Below are 23,217 nucleotides of genomic sequence, written 5' to 3'. Positions count from 1 at the left end.
TAGAATGTGTGAGTGGCTGCGGCCCTAATGTCCACTCGATTCATTGGATCACTCCAGGTCACTTCACTGTTTCTTTTGTTGGTTTTCGTAAATGATTTTCTTTTTGTGAAGGGTGAGAAAGAGAAAAAAAAAACGTTTCAAATCCAAATTGACAAAGTGAGGCTTGTGGTGGCTGTATTGACTTTTAAGATGATTATCTCTGTCTCTCAGTTTTCCAATTTCAAAGACGTCTTTATTCGACTCCGCTGAAGGTCACCTCAGCCCCGTCGCCTCCCTTTGGTGCGACTTTGCACCCTTGAAGTCACCCTGAAGAAATCTCATGAGCTTTTTATTTTCCCATCTTTTCTGTGCGAACGGACGAGCACAAAGGCCGCTTATTATAGACGCCGTCCTTCCACATCTTCAAAGATCAAGCGCACTCGGTGGTGGTGGGTGGTGGGTGGGGGGGGTCAGCCCACCCCACTTGAAACCCCACCAGCCACCGAGCCTGTCGCCGCTCCTGACTGAGGAAGCGGCAGCTGATGCGCATCCGGGGGAGGCTGATTGTCACAGTCTTCACAAGGCGTGCGATGTTCCTCGGATGGTGTGAATCTGTCGGGAGCAGGGGACGCAATCCAGCTGTCCACCATGTCTGCTGCCACCTCTAGCACATCCACTCACAGCACTTTAACACATCCACCTACCCACACTGTACACCCCCCCCCCAAAAAAGACGACATGCACAGCTCGCTCAGGTTCAAGCCCACTTTTATTGATCACTCCACAGTAGCATTTACTTCCTCTTCCACCTTTAAGCTCCTGACAGTTCATCGATTCAACCAGAGATGGCTTCTGCCCCATCACATATCTTTCATTAGATTACAGGGGACACAAATCATTACTTTGGACGTAATAGCACATAAGGCCTGAAAAATGATCTGTTTTGGATACGGCCGTTGACATTTCATTTCAAATAATGCTTTCTCCTCTAAGCCGCTTGCCTTTTCAATAAGCTAAAAGCAGCCAGCGACTGGGCCGATGCCGGGTCTGACCGCCGGATCGGGACAGGCAAATTTGTTTTTAATACGGCAAAGTACGATTCTGACCTCTGAATGTAACTCGGCACCACGGGCAGCTGTAATAGCATCAGCGGTAACGGCTGAAAATGGCAAAGTGGGGGAATCAAATCAGCGCCGACATGATGAATAGATGGAGGGAAGTTCGTAATGTCTGTCTTCACCCTCTGCCTCTTTCTCACATGCAGCTTTCCCTCCCAGCTCCATCGCACCGAATTATCATACTTGGATGCCGAAACGGATGAAACGGGCCAGCGCCGTTTTTTTTTTTGTTTTTTTTTTTCCTCCCCCTCTTCCCAGAGTGTTGCACATTTGCGAGGATGATACATGCGAGTACATGCAAATCGGCTGCTGCATTAGCATTCTGCCTCCTCGGGGCTGCGCAGACGGAGCGGTGCGTCTGCGCGCGAGCTCGGGGCCACGGGCTGCGGCAGGAGATACCGATCCGCGCTCCCCGGGCGTCTTAAATCCCCGAGCGCCGGCTCTGGTTTCACGCACGGCACCGCGGCAAGGACGCTACGCGGCGCGAGTCCGAGATGCAGACGTCACACGGGCCTTGCCTCGCGTCTAATTCAAGGGTTAGCAGAAATTAAAAACAATTTCACAGCCGACTATAACGGGAAGCGTTCATTTTATGGTGAATTACACTGTAACGACTGTATTTGTTGAAAGAGGGGGTGGTCCATAGAAAGTGAGCGCAGCGGCGTGCAATCAGCAAAGGCTTCATGTGGGAGGATTCAATGGTGGAAAATAATTACACAAGAACACAGTAATTCAATATTGATATGAGACGTAGAAACTGTAGAACATAATCCAAATGAGAGAGAGAGAGCGAGGGAGGCGTTTGTCAGTCTGTGGGGATTCTGGTTCTGATTCCGGTACACTTGTCGTGGACCGGCTGCACTCTCAGTCCTCCTCCCTGCGACCTCAGCCGGCCCCCGGGGGTCCCCTGGCACCCGTCACCTCTCCCTGTTCCACGGGTGGGGGTGCGCGAGGGGGAGCGCCGTCCGCTCGCTTCCCATTCACGCCGAGCTGCTCTCCCGCGCGCGGCTTCACTGGAGGGGAGACAAGCACAGGGGAGACGCAAGCGTGAGCCGACACGTTAACACACATACACACAACACACGCACGCACAACACCGGCTCCTCGAAGCACTAAAAAGCCTCCTGTGCTTTACAGCGATTCAATGCCAGATAAGAGGTAGACTCCGGCAAAGAGTGGCCCACTTACAGAAATTTAATTTTTAAGCAGAGGCCATTATAATTAAAGGTCATTTCCCTGCCAAGCAGCACGGCACTTCAACAGTAGCTAAGCAACATTTTTGCAAAGGGCCGCATAATTACTGGCAAGACTACTGATTCTGGATTAGTACATTTATATTTCAATCAACAGCTAATGTGGTCGCGGACTGCAGAGCATTTCGCAGCAGCTTTAAAGCCTATGAGCAAATGATAAGCGAGGACCAGGCGTCGTCTCTCATCTATAATTTAGGGTGTGTAAACTGTGGAGCATGTTAGTTTGCAATATTAAAGACCACGAATGGCCACAAACGACAGCCTGACCACTAAGCAGCACGTTCCGAGCCTTCGTTTAACTTTTCCCTGCCTTCAAGGCGCGGAGAGCCCAGAATACGAAGTCCATTTGACACCTCCCTCCTCCCGCTGGTTCCATTTCGGGAATCGCCAGAGTCCCTCTCGCTGCTGTTTTTCCTTCTGTCAGGGAGCCCTGAGCTATGGATCCTCATTAGTCACTTTCCCCGAGAACACACTGACACCGGCGTCCCGTTCTCCCTCGCCGGAGGCCACTGTGGCCACACACCAATTCACAGGCGCTGTCAAAGGCACGGCGACTGACGGGAGGGACCGACCAATCATCAGAATCAGCCGAGCTTTGAACGTGTCGCTGCTGTATAATGTTCCATGGGCCGAGAGGCCCGGAGGAACCAGCAGCACAGTCTCTTGGGGAGGAGGGGAAAAGTCAAAAAACAAACTCTGTACTTTACATTACAGCACAATATCGATAACCCATCACAGGAGTAATTCTTACAGGAAGCGGTATTAGGGGAAAATAACTAGCATTTGACTAGTTTAATATGTTCCTTTAATTGATTTCTTACATTTTCGCAATAAATAATACCACCATCAGCACCTGGCTGCCTTAGAATGAAACCAGGCATTAGATGGTTTCAGGCTAAGCCCACTAGGCCACACTGGGCCCTCCCAGGCCTCATTGCAGGTCAGCTGTAGCGTTACACATTTCATGCACGTGCACAGGACTTGCGGGGCAACGCATGCAGCACCACAACACTAGAACCACAAGCATAGTTCTTGGAAGTTTAAGACCAACCTGAGGTTCCGGCGGCCTCACGCCAGCAGACTGTCAGTCTCCGGACCCTCGGTGACCGATGGCCGAGCCTGAGGGAAGGACAGACCTCAAATCAATACCTCGTCTAAAAAACACTGGGAGAAACCTGAGACAGAGATCATGCAATGACTACAGGAGAATATACGCTCATGCAACTCAAGCTTCTCCTTCCAATAACTGTGTTCTGACAGAACCTTTTAAATATTACAGTAAGCAACCTTAAAGCAAATAAAAGCAACAGCACTGCAACTGTATAGAAGATATTGACATAGATTTGGCTCTGTTCATTTTAGCAAGAGTTGCATTAACACTGCTCTAATATATTTTGTTAGTACACAGAACAGTTATTTTGGTACATAAAATCAGCTACTGTGTAATATTGGAAGTTACATTTGGCTTAATTTTGAGTCGACTTTTTTTTTTTTGCTGCCATGACTGTAATAGTATTTTAAGACATCGTACGCATTTAACAGCAAGTTTATGTCAATGTATAAACACACGAGGAAATTAAACATTTAGGGTTAGGTTACCTTTACAGTGGAGTTCTCTAGGTTATAACCATCCTCTCCATTGCGCTGCCATTACTCTGTACTAACGTAGCCACCGTGCCAGCGTCATTCACGACAACGAGTCCTACATCGGTTCTAGTTCAGTTAAATTTTCAGATGCCATGAAAGCAAGTGTCATTAAGGATTATGACCACAGGTAAGAGGATTGAAAAAGTCTTATACATACCCAGGCATTGATTGCTTTAGAACTCTATACACATTAGGAAGCTATCCAGGTTATTTTAGAGGTCTTACCTCTGGGTCCTTTTTAAAAAGTATAGAAAGAGAGAGAAAGAATAAGTTGTGCTCTTTTGATAATCAATCAAGACATCATTTAGTAGGGTTAGAGTCTTCAGACGGCAATACATCCATTTAGATTTAAAATGCGGTTTTGAATGAGAAACAAAGGAAATCACCTACATCTGACTGCCGGAGGTTGTTTAAAAAAAGGCCATTTCAGAATTTTACTAGGACAGGAAACAAATAAAGCCAGTTACGTTTCATAAAAAAGAAAAACAAACTAAGCTTTATTGACAAACTGCTGCAAAACATCTTTTGGACAGATTTAGTAACCTATTTAGGCAAGCGTACACATGTAGCATAATGCATTTTAAGGAGAGGGTACAGATACTAGTGGCAGAATAAGTACAGTTAGGATGTTTTAAAATATGTACAAGAGTTCGGATTGAGCTGCAGGATCCCTTCTCTGTAGAAAGAGAAGACCCATGTGGAGATTTTTGTCCCAATCCTTCTTTGTGTACTTTGTGCATGCAGTTTATAGAGAATCAGATCACAAAATGAAGACCTGAGCTGTTTTTAGCATAACAGGAGGCCATGTTCTCATTTAACAAACATTTTGTCTTCAGGCTCTTAAAATTATTATTATTATGTTTTTTTTTTGTTACGTGTAAAACAAATTGAGGATATGAGGACAGTCCATCTCAACAGTGTCTATTAGGGCTATATTTCAAAACTCTAAATACAATGACAAATATTGTTTCCTAAGTGTAAATGGTCAACGTTTTTAGAACTATTTAAAAACAAACCATTAACAAGAATGAATTGATTCCATTAACATTGATTCTTTAACCTTTACTTAATTTAAGATTTTTTTGTGTCTATATTACATCATTGAACGTTTAAAAGGTATTTTATTCAACTATATTAACAGAATTTTGAAATGTAGCCTAAATGGGAATCTGCAACTGACCCTCAACAGATTCGTTATATTTAAAAACAATTAAAATGAGTTCTGTTGACAAGTGGTCAATGAGCCACTGTTTCCACTACGACTACTCCCAAACAGGTAGAAATGTAACCATCAACACTGCAAAAAAGCCAGAGGGGAGTAAAAAAGGGTCAGAGTGAAACAATACAGCAAAGGAAGCAAAAATCCAAATGAAAAATAAAAAAGAGGTCAAAAACAGATGTCAACTTCTCATTTCTAACCCATCTAAAAGCCGCTTGGTTGGTTGGTTGGCTGGGTGGGTGGGTGTGTGTTTGTAGGGGGCGGGGACAGAGGTTACGGTCAAATCCCAAAAAAAACAGTTCAGATTTTCAGTTCCCAATTTGTTCTCGCGTATAAAGTCCAGTGTAGGAAAAGACCAAAGACAAAACAGACAATTACTTTTGTGAGGCTGCTTAAAGCGAGAGCTGCCGTGGTAGACAGGCGGTACTCAGGGCAACACGTTAAGGGCGGCGAGTCCGCTTCAGTACTGTCGGTAAGGGTGCTGCCGGAAAGACGTCTTGGCGCCTCTGGAGGGGGGAGGGGCCTTCGTCGTGCGCTGGGTCCCGTTCCAGTCGTCTTGGCCTGATCGCAAACAGAAGGAAACAGGCATTTAGGTCACAACCAGTGTAGCACAAAACGGACCAACTCCAGCAACATGGGAGGAGGCAGCCACTCACTGAAACATGCAAGTGTTCAGTTATCTGGTAATGGCGTGATAACTAGTAACTAAGTATAACTAATGTAACCTTTGATGGCAGTAAATTAGGTTTTTATCTCACCGTATGACTCGTACGACTCTGTGGTCTCTCCATGTCCGTAGTCGTAGTACTCCGGCTCTCTAGCAGTCAAAATAAATTCATTAATTGAATAATGTGAGGAAGAAGAAACATTAAAAAAAGTAGCTTCTGACTAATATCTGGGGGGTTGTTAATTGGCTTCTATGAATAAGATCAATGCTTGGCTCTCTAACATGGAACAACTGAGATTCAACCGGTTCTCCTTAAAAACACAAACCATGAAACACCATCAACCCTGAATTTGTGCTGCGCTGATAAAGAGCATTTCTGCCGCTCTCAAATCCCATTTGAAGAGGAAACTAGCAAGCGGGCTGATGTGTGTGTGCACTTTGTGAGAAGCAGGTGAAAACCAAAGAGACATCTGATTCACTCACGCCTGCGGCTGACTGTAATAGCTGTCGTATGACTCGTAGGCTGTGTCTGTGTAGCTCTCATCGTAGCCCTGGAGAGGGAAGAAAACAGAGGAACCGAGTGAGATTTGAGGAGAGGCTTCTTTATGAATCATGAATGTCAAGATGTCCCCACAGTACTCGTACTAAAACAGACACGCTTCCACTTAGGTCTCCAGCATCTAAAATCACTTATCCCTGTGATGACAGACCAGAAATTCAAAGCTAATCGAGGGCTCGCGACAGTCGGATTTGGCTGCATTCTTCACCTGCTACATCCAAAACAACCAACATCGTACCGCCAGCGATCACGCGTCAAACTCGAAACACCGCTCTGCCGACGGCTGCACTTACATATTCATCGTAGCTCTCGGTGGCCGCGGCAGGGGTGTGCTGATGGGAGGGCGGGGGCGCCATGCGTTGGGGGGGGCCAGCAGCCGGGGGCCTGGCACGGGGCGCCGCCGCTCCCCTGGAAGGAGCAGCAGGGGGTCCTCCCCGACCTGCCGGGGCGCCCCTCACCGAGCCACCTCCGGCTGGGCCGCCTCGGGTCACGCCCCCCCTGGCGGCTGCACCGCGCGGAGGCATGCCTCTTCCCCTGGAGAACGCAACATCGAGTCAATACTGTGCTCTTCTACTTGACAGTGTGATGTCATAGGACGCGTGTTTGAGGAACCATTCGTTTGTGTGTTTATAGCAGCTAGCTGCCAGCTGTCATTTGTGGGTACTGTATCTCCTCACCTGTGTGCTCCAGCAGGGGGGACTCCACGACCCCTGACCGGCATCCCCCCTCGGCCCCGGGCCCCGTGATCCTGGCCTCCGTTCAGGTAGCTCATCTCCATGAACTGCTCTTGGCAGATATCATCCATCATGTCCTGGACACAAAAACAGGGGAAGAGATGGAAGCCGGTGAAAAACTGGAGCATGAGACGTGGGAAACGGGGAGAGATCACTGATGGGAGAAGAGAGGAAGAGAAGCAGAGTGGAAGAAGAAGCGATGAGTAGAAATGTGAAACTGTATGAGAGAGCTGCTCAAAAGATGCCATGCTCGTAATGAATAGCAGCAAGTGGAAGGGAAAAAAAAGTCTCGGTGCCAGTGACTCAGAGTGTTAAAGAGAAGAGAGGGTGGGGGTCGCGAACGTGGGAGGCTGGAAAGCATCCATCCACACTCTCCGGCTTCCTTCACTTCTCCATCATGCACAAAATGTAAATCACGTCTCCCTGCACTTCTTGACAAGTGCAGTGTGTCTGCATCAACGGCTACCTTATTCCATCCTCAAAAACAATAAGTCCCGGCGGATTAGTGCCGCCGCCTGTCTGAGCAGCACAAATCCTGCAACACGATCCGCCGCGAGAGCTGCGCGCTGCGCCCCAATCAATTCTGTTTCACAAATCGGTCCCTGGACTAGAACGGCGACGAAGCGCTAATGACGGTGAGAGAAAGGACGGACACCGGAGTACGCGGCGCAGACGGTGACTTCAATTAATCTGCAGCAGGAGCGATAAAACACAGGGCGACCGGCCCGATTACAGTCGCGTCCAACCGGAGGCCGAGCGACTGGAGCTACAGCTAACGAGCCAGAGAGGCGATTCGTTTCCACCAGTCAAGTCAAGCTGATTAAAGGCTCTCCCAGCATTCCCATCCCCTCACAAAACCCGCAGAGAGGAGGTTTCTTGTATAAACTATTGGACATAATGAGGGAGAACAATCAAAGCCTGGAATAAGGGAATTACAAGCAATCAAGAATGCATTTCTCCAACAAATCACATCTACTCATTTTCAAAGTCAATTGTGAAAATATTGCCCGGTCCCAAATGGAAGCTGTCAAGCATGACAGATTATGGCCTTAAACTGTGATGTCAGTTCGCTGTTTTCAGATAACACAGCAATAGCAAAATCACAACCGGTTCATCGGACCATTCATCTCGCCTCCGATCCAAATTATTCCCCTCCGTGGACCCCTCCTCGCTAATTAAAAAACGTAAAAGACGCCTCACGCCCCCCCGGGCCTACCGACCAGCCTGGGCCCGGTCTATTGTCGGAACACCACGGGCTTCGGCCTGGGCCTCAGCTCAATCTCTTAGCGAGTAAGTAGGCTGCACGGGACGAATATGCCCGCGGATCTGTCGAGGAGCCATGCATCGCTGGGCTGATCCGCCGCGCTCCCCCCAGAGGTGAGACTAAAGACACGGCGCTGACGGACAGGCGTGGAGGCAAGCCGAGGGAAGGTGTAGCCCTGCTGACACGGTGGAAGCCACTCGCCATACTCTGCTCCTGATTGCTTTACGTGTTCGGACTGTGCGGGGCTGTTGTCTCCAGGTAAACACCCATGAGGAAGTCGGCGTAAAACGAAAAACTGTTGCTTTTCTGATTAGTAGCTCAGCAGACGTTTATGTGGCCACGACAATGACGTTAAATCAAACAACTCAAATGTTCCCACGCTGCCGGATTCGTCGGTGATTAATCTCCATCTTACTGTATGTGATAGTAAATCCATCAGCCTTTAAGGATTCCAGGTGCACAAAATCAACCCATCGCAACAATATTAACTTTGGCTTCAAGAAATGTTCAATTAGTGACTTGAATCAATAAGATAATTAACAGAAAGGGGGGGTTCTTTTGCAGCTCCAGCAACTACAAACAGCCAGACTCACCGGACACAGGAACTTCTTGACCTCCTCCATGGCGTGGGCCATGCGCAGGTAGGCCTCGGGCACGGGGGCGAACACCTCGATGAACACGTGCAGCTCCATGGACAAGTGGGCGTATTTGGGCTCGCCGCCTTTCCTCAGACCCTCCTCCTAAAAGAAGGGCAAAAGAATAAATCACAGTCAGAGGGCGCACGGCAAAAATGGAAATTCAAACAGTTACGCAGGAAGTGACTGTATTCCCTCCGCCTCCTAGTGCATTTGGCAAAGGGGTTGGATTCCCTTTCTTTATATAGGCTAATAATAACATCAGACTGGTGGATAACAGACTTACAGGGCTATCCTGAAGATTCCAGGAACAGATGTGTAGTGGCTGCATGCCCTTGGCTTTAGGTTTAAGCTCACTGCAATTTGACACCATCTGGGCCGACTGCCTGTTATCTCTCTCCAGCACAGGCCAGATGTGTGATGGCTTCAGGTAGCCTGCTCACAGGTGTGTGTTGCCAGATGTGTGGTTGTGTGGTACCTTGGCTTTGTCTCTCATGGAGCCTTTGCCCAGCACGGAGATCTTGGCTCCGGTCTCCTCCTGCAGACGTTTGATCGTATTGCCCTGAGGTCCCAGAATCTTCCCCACGAAATTGAACTAACGGCGAAAGAAGGCAGAACAAAATTAGCCTGACAATCACAGCGGGGTGTGTGTGTGTGTGTGTGTGTGTGTGTGTGTGTGTGTGTGTGTGTGTGTGTGTGTGTGTGTGTGTGGGTGTGTGTGGGGGGGGGGGGGGGGGGGGGGGGTCGAGAAGCAATCACTGTCTCCGGATCTCGCTGTGCATGCTGCTGCCTTAAGTAGTAGATTTACCGCACAAAGTCAATATGATCCCACCCCCACCCAAAAGCAGCCACTTGCCATTTGCTACCAGCCATCCACACACATTCAAGCTGTGATCCCTCGCTCATGTTCCCATGTATAGGATGTGTCCTGCAATGAGCAATGAGGATGTGTCCTGCAAGGAGCACCAGCCCCCTCCCTCGATCGAGGAGACTATTCCTCGAGTTGCACGAGTAGCTCACGAAATCTGTGTGCTGGGCTTCTTTGCTGTCCCTAACGCGGCAGGCTAAGAGGCAGAAACTCAAACCACGTCTGGGAGATCAGACGGGCTGCCTCGCCTAACGGACCGAACTCCTACACTGTATCGATCCAGCAGCCAGGACGGGGCAGCACCGGCACGTCTTATTCTTGTAGCGGACCGAGGAAGTACGGTCTAACAGCTTTCACTAAAGGTGAATCAGGATCTTACAGAGATGCACAGAAGCCTTTGGACTCACATATGCAGCGACAGAAGGTTTCCCTGCATTTTAAAAAGGCTGGAGCAGACCCCAGCACCCCCCCCCCATCGACAAACCCTCATCCTAAAACCACTGCATGTGTGCACCTGAAGAGATTTGATCATGCTAAACATTTAGTGATTGTGAGCAGAGGATCAATATTAGCATTTTGATCCTTTTAGCAGTATTTTCCAACATGCCACTATCAGTTGTAATTCTACTCTGGAGCTCAAGGATCAAGGTTGAGGGGAGGAAAAGTCCCAAGTCCCACTAACCCCAATGGCTGCGGTAATTGAATCCCAGCTGCAGAATGACTTGAATCAACGGGGGTTCACGGCGATAGGGGAAAACTGCAATATAAAACACACGGGGGGCAAAGAGCGCTCACCTTTGGGTACCTTTTGACAGGTATGAGGACTCGCTCCTTCAGTTTGATGTTGCTGTTATTGAAAAGATCCAGGTATGTTTCTGCCTCCTTTTTAGTCTCACCTTTCTGGATTCTGTCAATTTCTGGAAGGGGAGAGGCACCGTTTCAAGAAATGTACACAGACACCTATTAGCGAGGCAGGCGCTCTCAGAAGACAGAAGAGATTTGCTTCAGAAACAACACGAAGTCATGATGTTTGTAAAAAGTGCATTTGAATGAGGGTGTTTTGTCAAAGAATATCCCAGTAACATTGAAAATGCTTAATTGCTGTGGCGCATTAAGTAAAAGAAGTTCATGTTTCAACAGCAATCTTCACAGATTTTAACAAACAATTCTGACCTAGTAAAATTAAAAAAAAAACAATGATCACAAAATGAGCGTTACACTGCAAATAATGGTCCAGATGATTGATGATTTAGCACCTTTCTTGTCTTGTCAACATCCTGTACAGAGCAGAAATGACGCATCCACTCATTGAATGAAAACTTTTTTTTAACTAACTTAACAACTTCTAACCACATTCAGATCCAAGTCCTCTCTGGTTTCGGCATTTTAAGCTCGTGCCATCTGACGGTTACCATCTGGTGCCTTGGTGACACGGCGCTGTTGACTTCGCCGCGCGGAGGTGCCAGTTAATAAATAACACAACTGACAGACTCGGGCTGATGAGCGCCGCCGTCATTTCGGCCCATTCGAGCCCAGCGTCTCACGGAGCCTCGTGTGCAGCTACCGTGTGGGATGCAACCAACTTCTTCTGTCACCACAGCACCACCTCACACCACCTCCCCCCTTCCTTGCCATGACAACTCCTGGGCTCACAATGTGCAAACGTGTCAGCTTCACCCCGGTCTACCAGCTGTAGATCCCAGGGAGAGAAGCCACAGTGTGAGTCTTTGACTCATGCCCACTTTAAGTTTGAAGACTTGGAAATCCTAGAAATAAGCTCTCGCTGAATCTGACCACCATAAAACAAACATAACCACCTAAACAGCAGAACAAGAAGCTCGTGTCCTAATAATGAAGGTGTATATTTATTTCTAGTAGCATCACTGTCAAGACTTTACAGCTTCAGTTATGCTTTACACTCCACATGATCACTACTTTATTTCATCCATGAGGTGTTTTCCCTCCAAAGCAGGAAGCGATAACAGAATAACACAACCTGACGACCACGGGGAGACACGCTACTCGTTCGTCCCCTCTCCACCACCACCGCAGTTCAGGTGCTGAACAACCGCAGTGTCGGGCTCAAGGACACTTCGGCAGCGCCCGCCCTCTCTCTCTCTCTCAAGTGCCGAGGTGACCCCAGTCGCGTTTGCTGGAGCCGGGAGGCTTCATGCTGCGCAACGTACTGTAGCTGCCAAAATCCGTGAGATCAACAGGAACCCCGGACCGGAAACAAACGAGCGCTCGGCACCGCTGTTCGGCGAAATCTCGGCGCGAGCGACCGTGGAGCACTGGTGCGTCTCGCGTGCGAGGGGAGAAGCGGCAATCTGTTAAAACCACATTCGTGTATTTATAAGTATGCCTGTTCCTCCGGTGCCCTGACGGCTTCGGGAGCACGTACAATCTCTGGAAGTTGTCGTTCAGCTAATTAACTCCTGCGTTACCAACACGGGGCTACGGGCGCGGGGCAGCGCGCGTCCCGTCCGCAAACACACGGGGCTCGAGGCGCGGAAGCGTGCGTCCCCTGCTCGCGTGGGATCTCCCCCGTCAGCCGCCTCAAAGCGCGAGCCGCATTCTGGCGGATGAAATAAAAGCTCACGGCGGCACTTTACCTGCGTTTAAAAGTTTCATCGCGTGCGTAAAAGACGAGTCCAGGCTGTCCTTCTCTGCCATCAGCTGGGGAAGGTATTTGTCGTCGTTCTCCATCTTGAGTTTAGACGGGGGGGGGGTTATGTCAGTTCAGTGCAATAAAAACAGCGTGATAAAAAAGCCAAAAATAAAAGAAAAAAGTAGTCCACTTATGTAACTACGGAGCGCCGCGTATCCTCCGCGCACACGGCGCTTCGCATGGGGCTAGCGGGCGTTTCTGCGTCAGGCGGCTCCGCTGCTCTCTGCGTGTGGCGGTCCCGGCCGGAGCCCTGTTTGCAGCAGCGCCGACTGGGTGGAAATGGGGGAACAAAAGCGGTGGAAGCCTGGAAGAAGAGCGATCCGAGCCAAGCCGACGGAAGTGAGCTCAGAAGGACGTAGCGCTCCGGACTGACGCCGCCTACTGAGCGAAAGCGCGTCGCCTCCAGCCGCGATAATCTCACTATCAGATGTTGGGTAGTGATATGGGTGTGCCCGATGCGCGTGGAGAAGGCGCGAGTGTAACAAGGCAGATGTCTAGACTGGTTTCCTACAATGACTTCAGTTTGCTGATATGTGACAGAGAAGTGCGTCTGTACTGGAGAAGCCTGTGTGTGGGGCAGTTGCTTAGAAGTGGATTTATTAATGCGTAATTTGGTGCAAGAATGCCATTTTACTATCATGCACTTATATAATATAGTATCTTATAGTATATAATATTAGAGGCTCTATTGCAATGCTGTATTTAAATGGAGGCTCGTAGCTTTACCTGTACTTTGATATTTATGCAGGGCTTATTTGACTATGACAAATTCTGAGATTCTTTTGACTAAAGACCAACATCTCGTGTAATTATGTTTCCAGAATGTCTTTAAAAGTTTTTTTTTTAAAGATAAACACATCACGAACTGTAAGGACACTGGAAAGTCGCAAAAAGACGCAGTTAATCCGCGCATAACTCTTAATCAAGTAGAACAGGACGAGGAGCCAGACGCTAATCCGTTTGTGGTATTGACTTGCTTGGCACTGCAGTGCATGTTCACTTCAGCTGCGCGTTTCCTGATGTAAACACGTTCGTGATATACAATGACACATGCTCGGTGTTTAGTTTGTGTTTATGATTTCAGAGCCGACAGCGTCCGTCATTCCAGGCTCTCTACTACCCCCTAGTGGCGGTGCTGTTCATAACAACGAGCGCGCCTCGTGCTGGTGGAAGGGCCTCTGTCAGAACAAGTGTGTTGTTGGTCTAATCCCTCCCGTTTTGCTCTACAGTTCTATTGATTCAGAAACACTTGTGAGCGAGTGGAAAGCACAGCGAGGAGTAATGTCCGGAACAGACCTCTTAAAGGATTGATTGCTGATTGACTGATTCAGATCCTGGTAATGAACCTGTCGTGCCATGAATGGAGCATGAAGGTCAGAGGTTAGAGGCGGCCGGCGTGCGAAGAGATTCCAGGTTTTAACATTGTCTGCGGATGGATGCTTTTTGACCAAACAGCAAAACCTGCCGCTCGTTCCTCAGTTCGTTGCCAGAGTGAAGACCATCGAGTTGGACGCAGGCGTAGCCAAGCGTGCGTCTGCTCTAAACAAATGAAGGCAAAAACCGCCTCGCAGCAAACACTTATGGGAGGCCGACGACCCGCTCCGACGATCAGCGTTGGGCTTGATCTATCTCGGACCATTACGGCGTTATTAGTGTTGGGGGGGGTTGCAAGGTTGTCCTGACTCGTCTTGTCATTGACAGAATGGATGGCCTGTGAGCTGAATTTCAATTGGCTCATAAAAGGAAGAGTTACTTCTGTTGGCAGGTGGAGGAGTTCCGATTCGATCGCTCGCGCTCTTGCCTTCTGCCTTTGTGGACTTGTCTTGTCCCCTAACATACAGAGCCACAGTCTGGGGTAAACAGGGGCAGATGGAAGGGGGTAAACAGTTGGGGGTTAGACTTATAGAAGTCGCTGCTTTTCCAGATCTTCGCATCTGACGCCCACTCATGCCTTTGTGATTGAATAATAGACCGACCACGCATCTTCCTGAAATATAAAACGGAGTTCGACGACTGCGATTGACACCAACCTCACAGGACGCAGCAGCAGATCGCCGCGATCGCGCTCGTCGGCCGACAGCGGCGACGGAGGAGCAGAGATAAGGCGGCGGCGCCGAGGGGACAAATAGAAGGAGAACGGGAGAGTGTAAGCTCAAAGCCCAGGGTCTGCACGCTGTCAGCGGAGGGCTGTCCCGTTCCTGGGTGGTTGAGGCGAGGAAGCGAGCGAGACGGAGGAAGAGAGATGGCCGGGTGCCGTCGGAGGGTCACGCTCAGTTTAGCATCGCTACAAGGCCACAGAAACCTTTTTTTACCCGTGAACGCTTTCAGAACTGTCACACCTGCTTAGGTCTGTAACACCCACCCACCCCCTTCCTCCACCTCCCCCTCCTCCCAAACCTTCTGCGCTTCCTCCATCCCTCCGCACCCACTCGGCACAGAGAATAAGAGCTTTCATCCTCCAATAGTCCAGACATTCAAAGGGTTTTCTGTAATAATCAGTAAGCACAGTTTGGATTATGATGAATATATCACATAGATAATATTGCGGGTTTCTGGCTCCAATGCTTGGAGACAGGCATTCTAGGAAAAGGCATTAGTGAGGGCACTTACGTGTCGTGCTGATCATGCAAAAATTAACAAAATATGCACGGACACGGTCAAAAAAGCGCTCATTTACCCTCCTAACAAGCTGAAGGGCAACAACAAAAACACGGCAGGTGAAATCGCAGCATCTTTTGCCTCCGTAAATACGTTATGTGACATTTGAGCCGGTGTTGTTTGTGACAGAGCGGAGGGGAGATGGAGTGAAATTACTGCAGCTTTTCCTCCCTGTTAGAAAAAACATAATGGCTCTGTTTACTGTAAGAAAATATGAGGATAGCATAATAACTTGGCTCCCGGTGGAACGCGGACCCCATTAATCCACCATTCTGTGCACACACCTCTCAGATACAGGACAGATACAGCACGGCTGCTGTACATATTCTCTAGGAGCATATAACAAGCAACCAAAACTAAAATCATCCACAGCTGCACTCAAATAGACTGAATCGACTATAGCAGAATATTGTCATCCTTTACTGCATTATCCATTATTAATATAGTTGCAGAATAGCACTAATCAATATTTTTTTATGCATAGGACCAATGTAGGCCTGTGAATTTATGAGAGTGAAACAGCTGATGATGGTGATATTGTCAGGGAGCTTTTCCCAAATTAATGAGCAAAAAGGAAAACTGTTCCTCAGATACGAATGAAATGAAACAGAGTCACAGAGCTACAAATCTGCAGAGTGAGCACCAGACTGTGGTGGAGACCTCCGTGGTGGTCCTGGCTGCCTCTGTGCCCCCGGGCAACCTTTTAGCTAGAGGTTGTGAGGCTTACAGACTCACAGAGCTGTGACCTGCTCGCCTCACGTGCGCCAAGGCAGAGCCGGCGGGACATTTTGAACTTTTCCTTTCTGTGTGAGAAGCAAAGATTACACCACAGCTCATGGGACCACCGGCACAACCCTCACCTACAATAACAGTAGTGATGTTATTCAATCCCAACCAGGACCCCTTTTTTTTTCGCACCCTGAACAGGTCGCCGGTCTATTGCAGGAACACATAGAGAGACTGCGGGCGATGGTGGGAGGAACCCGGAGAGAACCCACACAGACAAGGGAATCAAACCCACGCCCTTCTTCGCTGTGAGGCGACAGTGCTACCCAAATACAACATTTTATATATTATATATGTTTAGAATCATACTATCTATGTTCTTTATGACTGCTGTTAAAGGCCTGTTTTACTTGATGCGGCAAGTGATGTAGCATGTGTGGCTGTTACGCTGCCCTCTGGTGGTCAAAAACTGATTAATGCAGCTTTAAACAGTACAAGCTCTCACTGGATTAGTCTGTCAGTATGATTAGTGGATAATCATATTAATAATAATAATATATAAATATATGATCATTGCAGACTGTTGAGAAAGCCCAGTAATTTTCCATAGACATCTCTTACTTGCGTATAATATAATACATGACCCTGTTTACTAAATATTAGCTTTGATGGAACATTATCTGAGAGGGGAACATTTTGCTCAGTCCTTGCAGTTTACAGAGGCTGCAGGTTGCGCTGTGTTTTGTGGTTTGTATGACAAGGTTAAGCTGTGATGCTCAGGGGCAGCGTAAGAGTTATTTTGATGAGTGTCCTCAAAAATACAAGCAAAGGGATGCGCGCGTGCTTGTGCAGGTAGGCTGCTGTGTTTGGTTTATGCAGAACATGCTTCATGCTCATTGGTTTCCGTTCTCTCCTTCAGCCTCACTGGCTAAACACACACACACACACACACACACACACACACACACACACACACACACACACACACACTCCTGATTTATGGACGCTGGCTGCATTCATCGAACCCAAATGAAACGCCAATAAGGTGTTTATAGACACATATATATCTCCACGTTATTCCCCGTGGCTCATTAAGGTTTTATATCCAGTGTTGCCTCGGGGCGATCGCTCAGGTAACAGTTTGCATTCCGGCCCGGTTCCGTGTCGTTAGTAAGCAAAACAGAAAGCGGCTCGGAGAGTTGTAACTTATTTACTGTAGGTGAAAACAAGGACTGAAAATCCTTCGCCGCGCCTTGTGCCTTCATCATCCAGTGTTGCATCGTGGAACCAGTGAATTTCAGGTTTGTTTGCATCAAATTGGTCCTGGGGTCCCCAGGTCCCTCGGAGAAGCCACAAATCCAAAACCCAATATCGCTAAAGGCTCCGACCTGCAGTAGATGCTACTGTTGCTCGGACGATTTACTCTCGATTGACAATCTGTCTATTAGGAGGTTGTAGAAGGCACTTTGTTGTGGAGGAATCCGTTTTTCTCCCCGTGCTGCCATTTGTTTGGTTTCTCTCACCAATGGGTCAACATGCTGACTCAGCAGTGCAGCGGCCGGTGGCAGGGTTCGGGCCGGGCTACATGTTTGGTGGCTGACTGTCGTCTATCCATGGGTTGTTTCGCATCCTCTCCTTGACGATTGCGTCCAGTTTTTAAAGTAACTGTTAGTTCTGTTCTCCTGAGACGACGAGCTGTCGTGGCCACGCGCTGCAAATTCTGCTCCCGGACCGTTTGATGAGCGAAACCCGGCTTGAATAGTGTCTGGGAATGTCTGAAAGCAACGGTGGGTGGTCTTAGCGCTTGGGTTTGAGTCCAGTAATTAGACCTTTAAACGCCGGCTGCAGATAGAGATCATAGGGCTGAGACCCCCCCCCCCCCACACACACACACACACACACCACCACCATCGTTTCTTCACCTGCTTTCTACCTGGTGCATTTATGAAAACTCAGCTGGAACTCATCCCACGTGGAGTTTGTGATGATTGTAAATGATATACCTTTGTATGCAGCTCCTTCAAAGCTGCTATGGTTTGGAGGAGGGCAGAGAAAGCGGTGAGGCGCGTGTCAACAAAAACACCGCGACCTGGATCTGTTCATTCCCCGACAGTAATCGTATTCATACTAGACTCTCCGCTGCCGTCCGCAGTGAGAACTCGCGTCCCCGTGACATTTGGCTCGGTCCCCGGACGTTTACCGTGTAGCTTTGCCTTCGGAGCGCAGCCACGGAGCGCACCGCGCCGTGCCGCCGCTGCGGCAGCGCTAAAGCCGCGCGTGTGAGCGCGCTGCTGCTTCGCATGCGGCGCGTCGCACCTGCTCATTTGAAACACCGTCTTTCTGCTTGTTCCTCTCCTCGCCGGGCCGCGAATGCACCAAATCATATGAATGAGTGTTTTGGTGGAGCTCGCGGAGGCAACAAAGAGGCCATCAATCACAGCCCCGCGGAGGTGTTGTTGTCTTTGCGCGTATGAGGAACGCGACCTCGCTCCTGTCGTTTTGGATAATCCCGCTGTTCGGCGAACTCGACCTCCTCCTCCCGCCGCGGTCACGGGGTCCTTCTTGAGCGTCGAAACGCATTTGTCTGATTTGGCCTTTAGTCGGCGCACGCGCGCGCACCAAGCAACGCGCCGCGCGCCCGGATGAAGCGCGTACGCGCTCGCTGTGGGTCTCAGACAACACCTGGACCCAGACAGCTGGACTGATGAGGTCTGATGTGGCCTTGGGCTGCTGGAGATCCGCATTCTCAGCGGGAGCTGCCCGGGTTAGCGCGCATCCAACAACAGAGAGCGGGGTGAACATGTGGAGGTTTTACAAGGCTCCGTGGTGGGGGGTGTGAATGGAATCAGGACCTGGTTTGAACTGGCTCGTTAGTAATTCGGCTGCGTGGTTCCGCGGCTCCTACAGAGCTCGGTGAATGCAAATAGATCAGTGTATGGAAGTAGAAAAAGCAAAGGTTTCTGCAAAAAACGCTTATTGCATGCGATATAAATACAAACACAAATGATGCATTCACTGCACGCGCCCTGTCCTAGAAAGCACACCTGACGGCGTCTGTTCGTTCCGTGGAGGTGGGAGGTGTCGTGTTCGTCTCCTGTGACGTCTGGGGGTCTTTTCTCTGGAGCTTTACCGCTTCGCGAGATACACGGTGGACTTTGGCCTCGCTCACGCACAGCTGATAACATCCGAAGCGGGTGGCTGAGACACGGCTGCCGCCCACGCTGCTCTCCGCCCGGCCGACCTCCGCGCACATAGCGTCCAGGACCGCGGTGAAGCCAATCAAACGACTCAGTGACTCACTTACCTCTGAGTACTCCTTCCCCGTGTTCCATCAGGTTCAGCCCTGCGGGTTACGGCCGCGTGAGTCCCATTAAGACATCCCACCCCCTCCACTGTCTCCCTGTGGTTTTGATTATGATATGAGCTGAGGAGTTAATAAGCGTATTAATTACCTGTGTAGGAGACAAACCGGCTCCCAGAGCGAGAACCCCCCCCCCTCCCACACAGCGACCGAGGACCGTCGCCGTCGCGTTTAAATGAGCCGTCATTGTCTTCGCCGTCTCCAAGGTCAGTCGCAGGCTCCGCCGCTGGAACGGCTCCCGCCGAGAGGAGCCTCGACGGCGGCGCGGTAATGAGAATAATTAGAATAATACAAGGTCAAGCAGGACCACAGAGGAGCGGGGAGAGAGAGAGAGAGAGAGGGGGAGAGGGAGTGGAGAACAGATTGAAGGAGCGAGGAAACGGTTGTTATCCTCCTGGAAATGGACGTGATCCTGCCTCGATGCTTAGTATCTAATTATCTGTACCTGTCACACACACACACACACACACACACACACACACACACACACACACACACACACACACACACACGGTCTCCGACCTGCCTGGACCTTACTGGATGCGACTGCCGCCCACGCCCACGCAAGACTTTCACCGCGGATTGCGCGCCGCGCTCCGGGCGTGCCGGGGCACGGAAGGCTCCTCTCGCCCCGGAGGAGGAAGCCAGAAGCGCGGCCGGGGAGCGAGGAGCGTCGCCTCGGCGTGTGGATCGCGTACGTCCAGGCGCCAGCGCGGGTCGGAGCGCAGGAGCGGCGCGCGGCCAACGTCACGAGCAGAACGAGCAGCGGGATCCCGCACCCCGAAAGCTGCGCCAGCGCCGCCCTGACAGCACAGAAGTACATGTGTGAGGAAAGACAGGCTGGCAGAACCAAATGCAGTCAAAAATCATCAGAGCTGGAAGGATGCTGTCAAAGCTTCTGAGACACTGTCTTCACTTCAAACGGGGTGTTAGTTTACGTATTTTTCAGATTTTTATGGGCAGGCTGATGGGTAGAAGGGTCGACTACTGTTTGGTTGCCAGATGTTAAATTCTGTATAGATAGAATCTTATACAATATTAAAATATTACAGTTAGGCCCATAAATATTATATATCAGTGTCTATTGATATAAAACCCCTCAGATTTGGGCGAAATCAAGGCTTTCAGTTTCATTTTAAAGGATTTGACAAAGCTTTGGCTGAAAAAGCGGAACATGGTGGAGCAATCTAACATAATTACAAAAAACAAGCTTGAGTTAATACGCGACCAGCAGAAGACTGGACGCTTGAGCGCGAACAAGACGCGCGGCCAAGAGTTTACTGCTGGTATTTCTGCCTCCAGTCTCCAGTCTGCTCCTCTGGCTGAGACCCTGTTCATCAAGAAAGCGAATAATCCTATCTGCGCCTTCCACGCGATGCGTTCGAGGCCTCCACGCTGAAATCGCAGCTTGCACTAAAACGTTCGCGGCGAACGCAGAACTACTGGAGGAGCCAATTCAGACCTTTACAATGAAACCGCTGCCAGCTGCATCAAACACACAATGTGACAGAGGAACATGAGGCGGGAAGAGGAATCGGCTCCCGCACACTGGCGGCGACGAGCTTTAATCTGCGGGAGGTTGGTTTCCGCGTCTTCTGTGTCCCTGGGTGTTCACGGCCTCATTTGCATTCATTCAGCAGCAGCGGTTATAAAAGTGACACAGGTGGAGCGGAATGTAACGGCCTTTTTTAAAGTGATAATGCACTGAGTGGGTATATTTGTATGAATGTCACAAAGTGTGTGATGGTAAAAGGGCAAGACTCAGTGTGTGTGTGTGTGTGTGTGTGTGAGTGGGGGAGCTTTGCTTTTTCCCTCCATGTGTCTGCTGCACATCCTCAGTGAAGTGAAAGACAGCATTCTGCCATCTCTTACACTTCAATACACAGGAGAATAAACCCGCTCACAAGACCACACTTCCCTCCACACTCACACTCACACTCACACACACACACACACACACACACACACACTCTTCTAAAAAAAAAGGCATAAACATTAGGCACGAGGAAGTTGCTGAGAAGTAAAAAGGCGTCTAAGCTGTTGATCCCTTTTGCTGCTTTTGAAAAATGTCCAGGAAATCTTCCCTTTTCAATCGTTTTCACTGAGGGATGAGCGCGTGGGGAGTCTTATCCGTCGCGCGGCAGAGGAGCGCTGTCTGAAGCTCCGCACGCTTCATCTCGCGTGTCCTCTGCCGGCGAGCTCCAGCCCGGAGCTGATCGGGACGCAGCGGGGTGAGGGAGGGAGCGCTGTGAGCTACAGCAGATCTGGAGATGAGGCAGATTGTGCTTCTTCGACCTGGGAGCAGCGGCTGTGTGTGCAGGTCATCTGCCCATGATCTAATCCGCTTATCCTGGTAAGAGTCCATCCCAGCGGTCACGCCCTGCACAGGTCTGTTCAACTGTTTGAGCACAGCATTTATTCAACAAGTCAAATTCATAACAAGAGAATTTAGAAATCAGCAACAGGCACTGATCAGGCTCCTTAACTTGAATCTGGAGTCTGCAGGACAGTTTTTGCAGCATGAAGGGGGGGGGGGGGGGGGGGGGGGGGCATGATTGAAAGAGCAAAGTGTAGAGAAAACATTACAGCTGCCAGAGCGGGAGAATGAGAAAGAGAACACAGACGTGGTTTAGAGGAGCAGCCTCGAAGGAGAGGCGAGGTTTGCTCATTTTATTTCAACCTGCCTGCGCTCATTTGATAAGTTGCAAGGTGCCGCTGAGAGACGCTATGAATTATGGGAAAAATAAATCAGGCGAGGGAATATAAAAAAAGGGGGACCGTGAGTCCGCTATGAGTGGAAATTCTTGTCTGAATGGAGGAACGGGGACCGAGGCCCTGACAGAATCAGGACACGGTGTCACCGCACGTGCGTGTCCGCAGGAAGAAAGTAGAAAGTTCCGTCCCGGTCGTTCTTTCAAGGGCAAATTACCTATTTGGCCGCGACCGCACGTGGCGGAGGAGAAATCAGAGAGGAAGAGCACCGGTGGAGATGGAGCTGTCGCTGACGTCCACCGGCCTGAAGGTAACCTTTCCCATCCTCCCTTTATCTGCCTCCGTAACACCCTCTCCCCGCCGCGCTTCTCACCCGCTTCCTCCCACAAAAGAACGCCTCGCGCAAGGGCGCTCTCCGCCACGAGACGGAATTTAATCAGACCAGAGGGAGAATTCAATAGATCGGCCGAGGGAAGAAATAAACAATTTCTCTCCGCCTCCAGGAGTTCCGGTGACGTCCAGCTCCGCGGAAGACGCCGGCGACCGCGGCACAACTGTAACTGTCCGCGCTACAAAGTAATAACCACTGACAAATTGAATGGCGTACTTCTGGTGCCACTTGTGTCGTCAGGTGTTTTGTGAGGCCGCTAAAATAGCGAGGGATCGTTTAGCAAAGGCAGCGGACGGCCTGTGTAGTCAGCGAAAAAAGGTGGCAGGTCATGAATTCTCCGCTCCACAATGGAGGGGGAGACGAGGGGGGGAAACACTTCTGAGGGAATGAATGATAGAACGTCTCAAAGCCCGACGCTGCCGAAACGCACGCGCGCGCGTCTCTTTGTGGCGCGGGCTCCCAGCCCGGCGTCTCTACGGGCGCGTGAGCGGCAAAGTTGTGCCAGTTCATTTGCATTTTGTGCTCGTTGCGCGCGTGTCCCAGTAAGATGTGGTTTTAAATGAAACACGCCGCCGAGGACGACACGAGCGCGGCTCAAGGAGCGCGTGAAGGCCGTGAAGTGGCCCGGCGGGTCTCCATACCTCATTCCTATAGGAAGGGAGTCGAGGCTCCACGTTGCCAGGCAACAGCCGAGAAACTTTAAGGATTTAGAGGAGATGTGTAAAGACGAGTGGACCAAAATATCTCCTGAGACGCTA

General features: G+C 49.8%; 1 protein-coding gene across 2 annotated transcripts; it reads right to left on the bottom strand.

Annotated features, from left to right (window-relative positions):
• Positions 1–730: 730 nt before the first annotated feature.
• On the bottom strand, positions 731–13,085 carry khdrbs1b (KH domain containing, RNA binding, signal transduction associated 1b). Of its 2 annotated transcripts, XR_003787553.3 has the most exons (11): positions 12,556–13,085; positions 10,739–10,860; positions 9,554–9,670; positions 9,034–9,180; positions 7,120–7,253; positions 6,736–6,976; positions 6,367–6,434; positions 5,975–6,033; positions 5,595–5,777; positions 3,402–3,469; positions 731–2,110 (listed from the first exon to the last, which is right to left on the bottom strand). XR_003787553.3 is itself a non-coding variant. In XM_029166936.3 (9 exons), exons 1-9 carry the CDS (start codon positions 12,647–12,649, stop codon positions 5,677–5,679), a joined length of 1,083 nt encoding a protein of 360 aa, XP_029022769.1. In that variant the 5' UTR covers positions 12,650–13,084; the 3' UTR covers positions 4,461–5,676. The 2 variants fall into 2 exon arrangements, 1 of the variants encoding a protein (XP_029022769.1); XM_029166936.3 differs by lacking the exons at positions 731–2,110; positions 3,402–3,469 and having other exon boundaries at positions 4,461–5,777; positions 12,556–13,084.
• Positions 13,086–23,217: the final 10,132 nt, after the last annotated feature.

This window comes from Betta splendens, chromosome 11 (genome assembly GCF_900634795.4).
Source record: "Betta splendens chromosome 11, fBetSpl5.4, whole genome shotgun sequence".
In the NCBI taxonomy this organism is placed as follows: Eukaryota; Metazoa; Chordata; class Actinopteri; order Anabantiformes; family Osphronemidae; genus Betta; species Betta splendens.
Note: the sequence above shows the minus strand (reverse complement) of the source record. Positions and strands in the feature narration are given on the sequence as shown.

Coding starts and splice junctions, on each gene's coding strand:
- khdrbs1b (XM_029166936.3), bottom strand. CDS start 12,649: ATGGAGAACGACGACAAATACCTTCCCCAGCTGATGGCAGAGAAGGAC. Junction 10,861..12,555: donor GATGAAACTTTTAAACGCAG/GTAAAGTGCCGC, acceptor CTCCCCTTCCAG/AAATTGACAGAATCCAGAAA. Junction 7,254..9,033: donor TCAAGAAGTTCCTGTGTCCG/GTGAGTCTGGCT, acceptor TTTTGTGTCCAG/GACATGATGGATGATATCTG.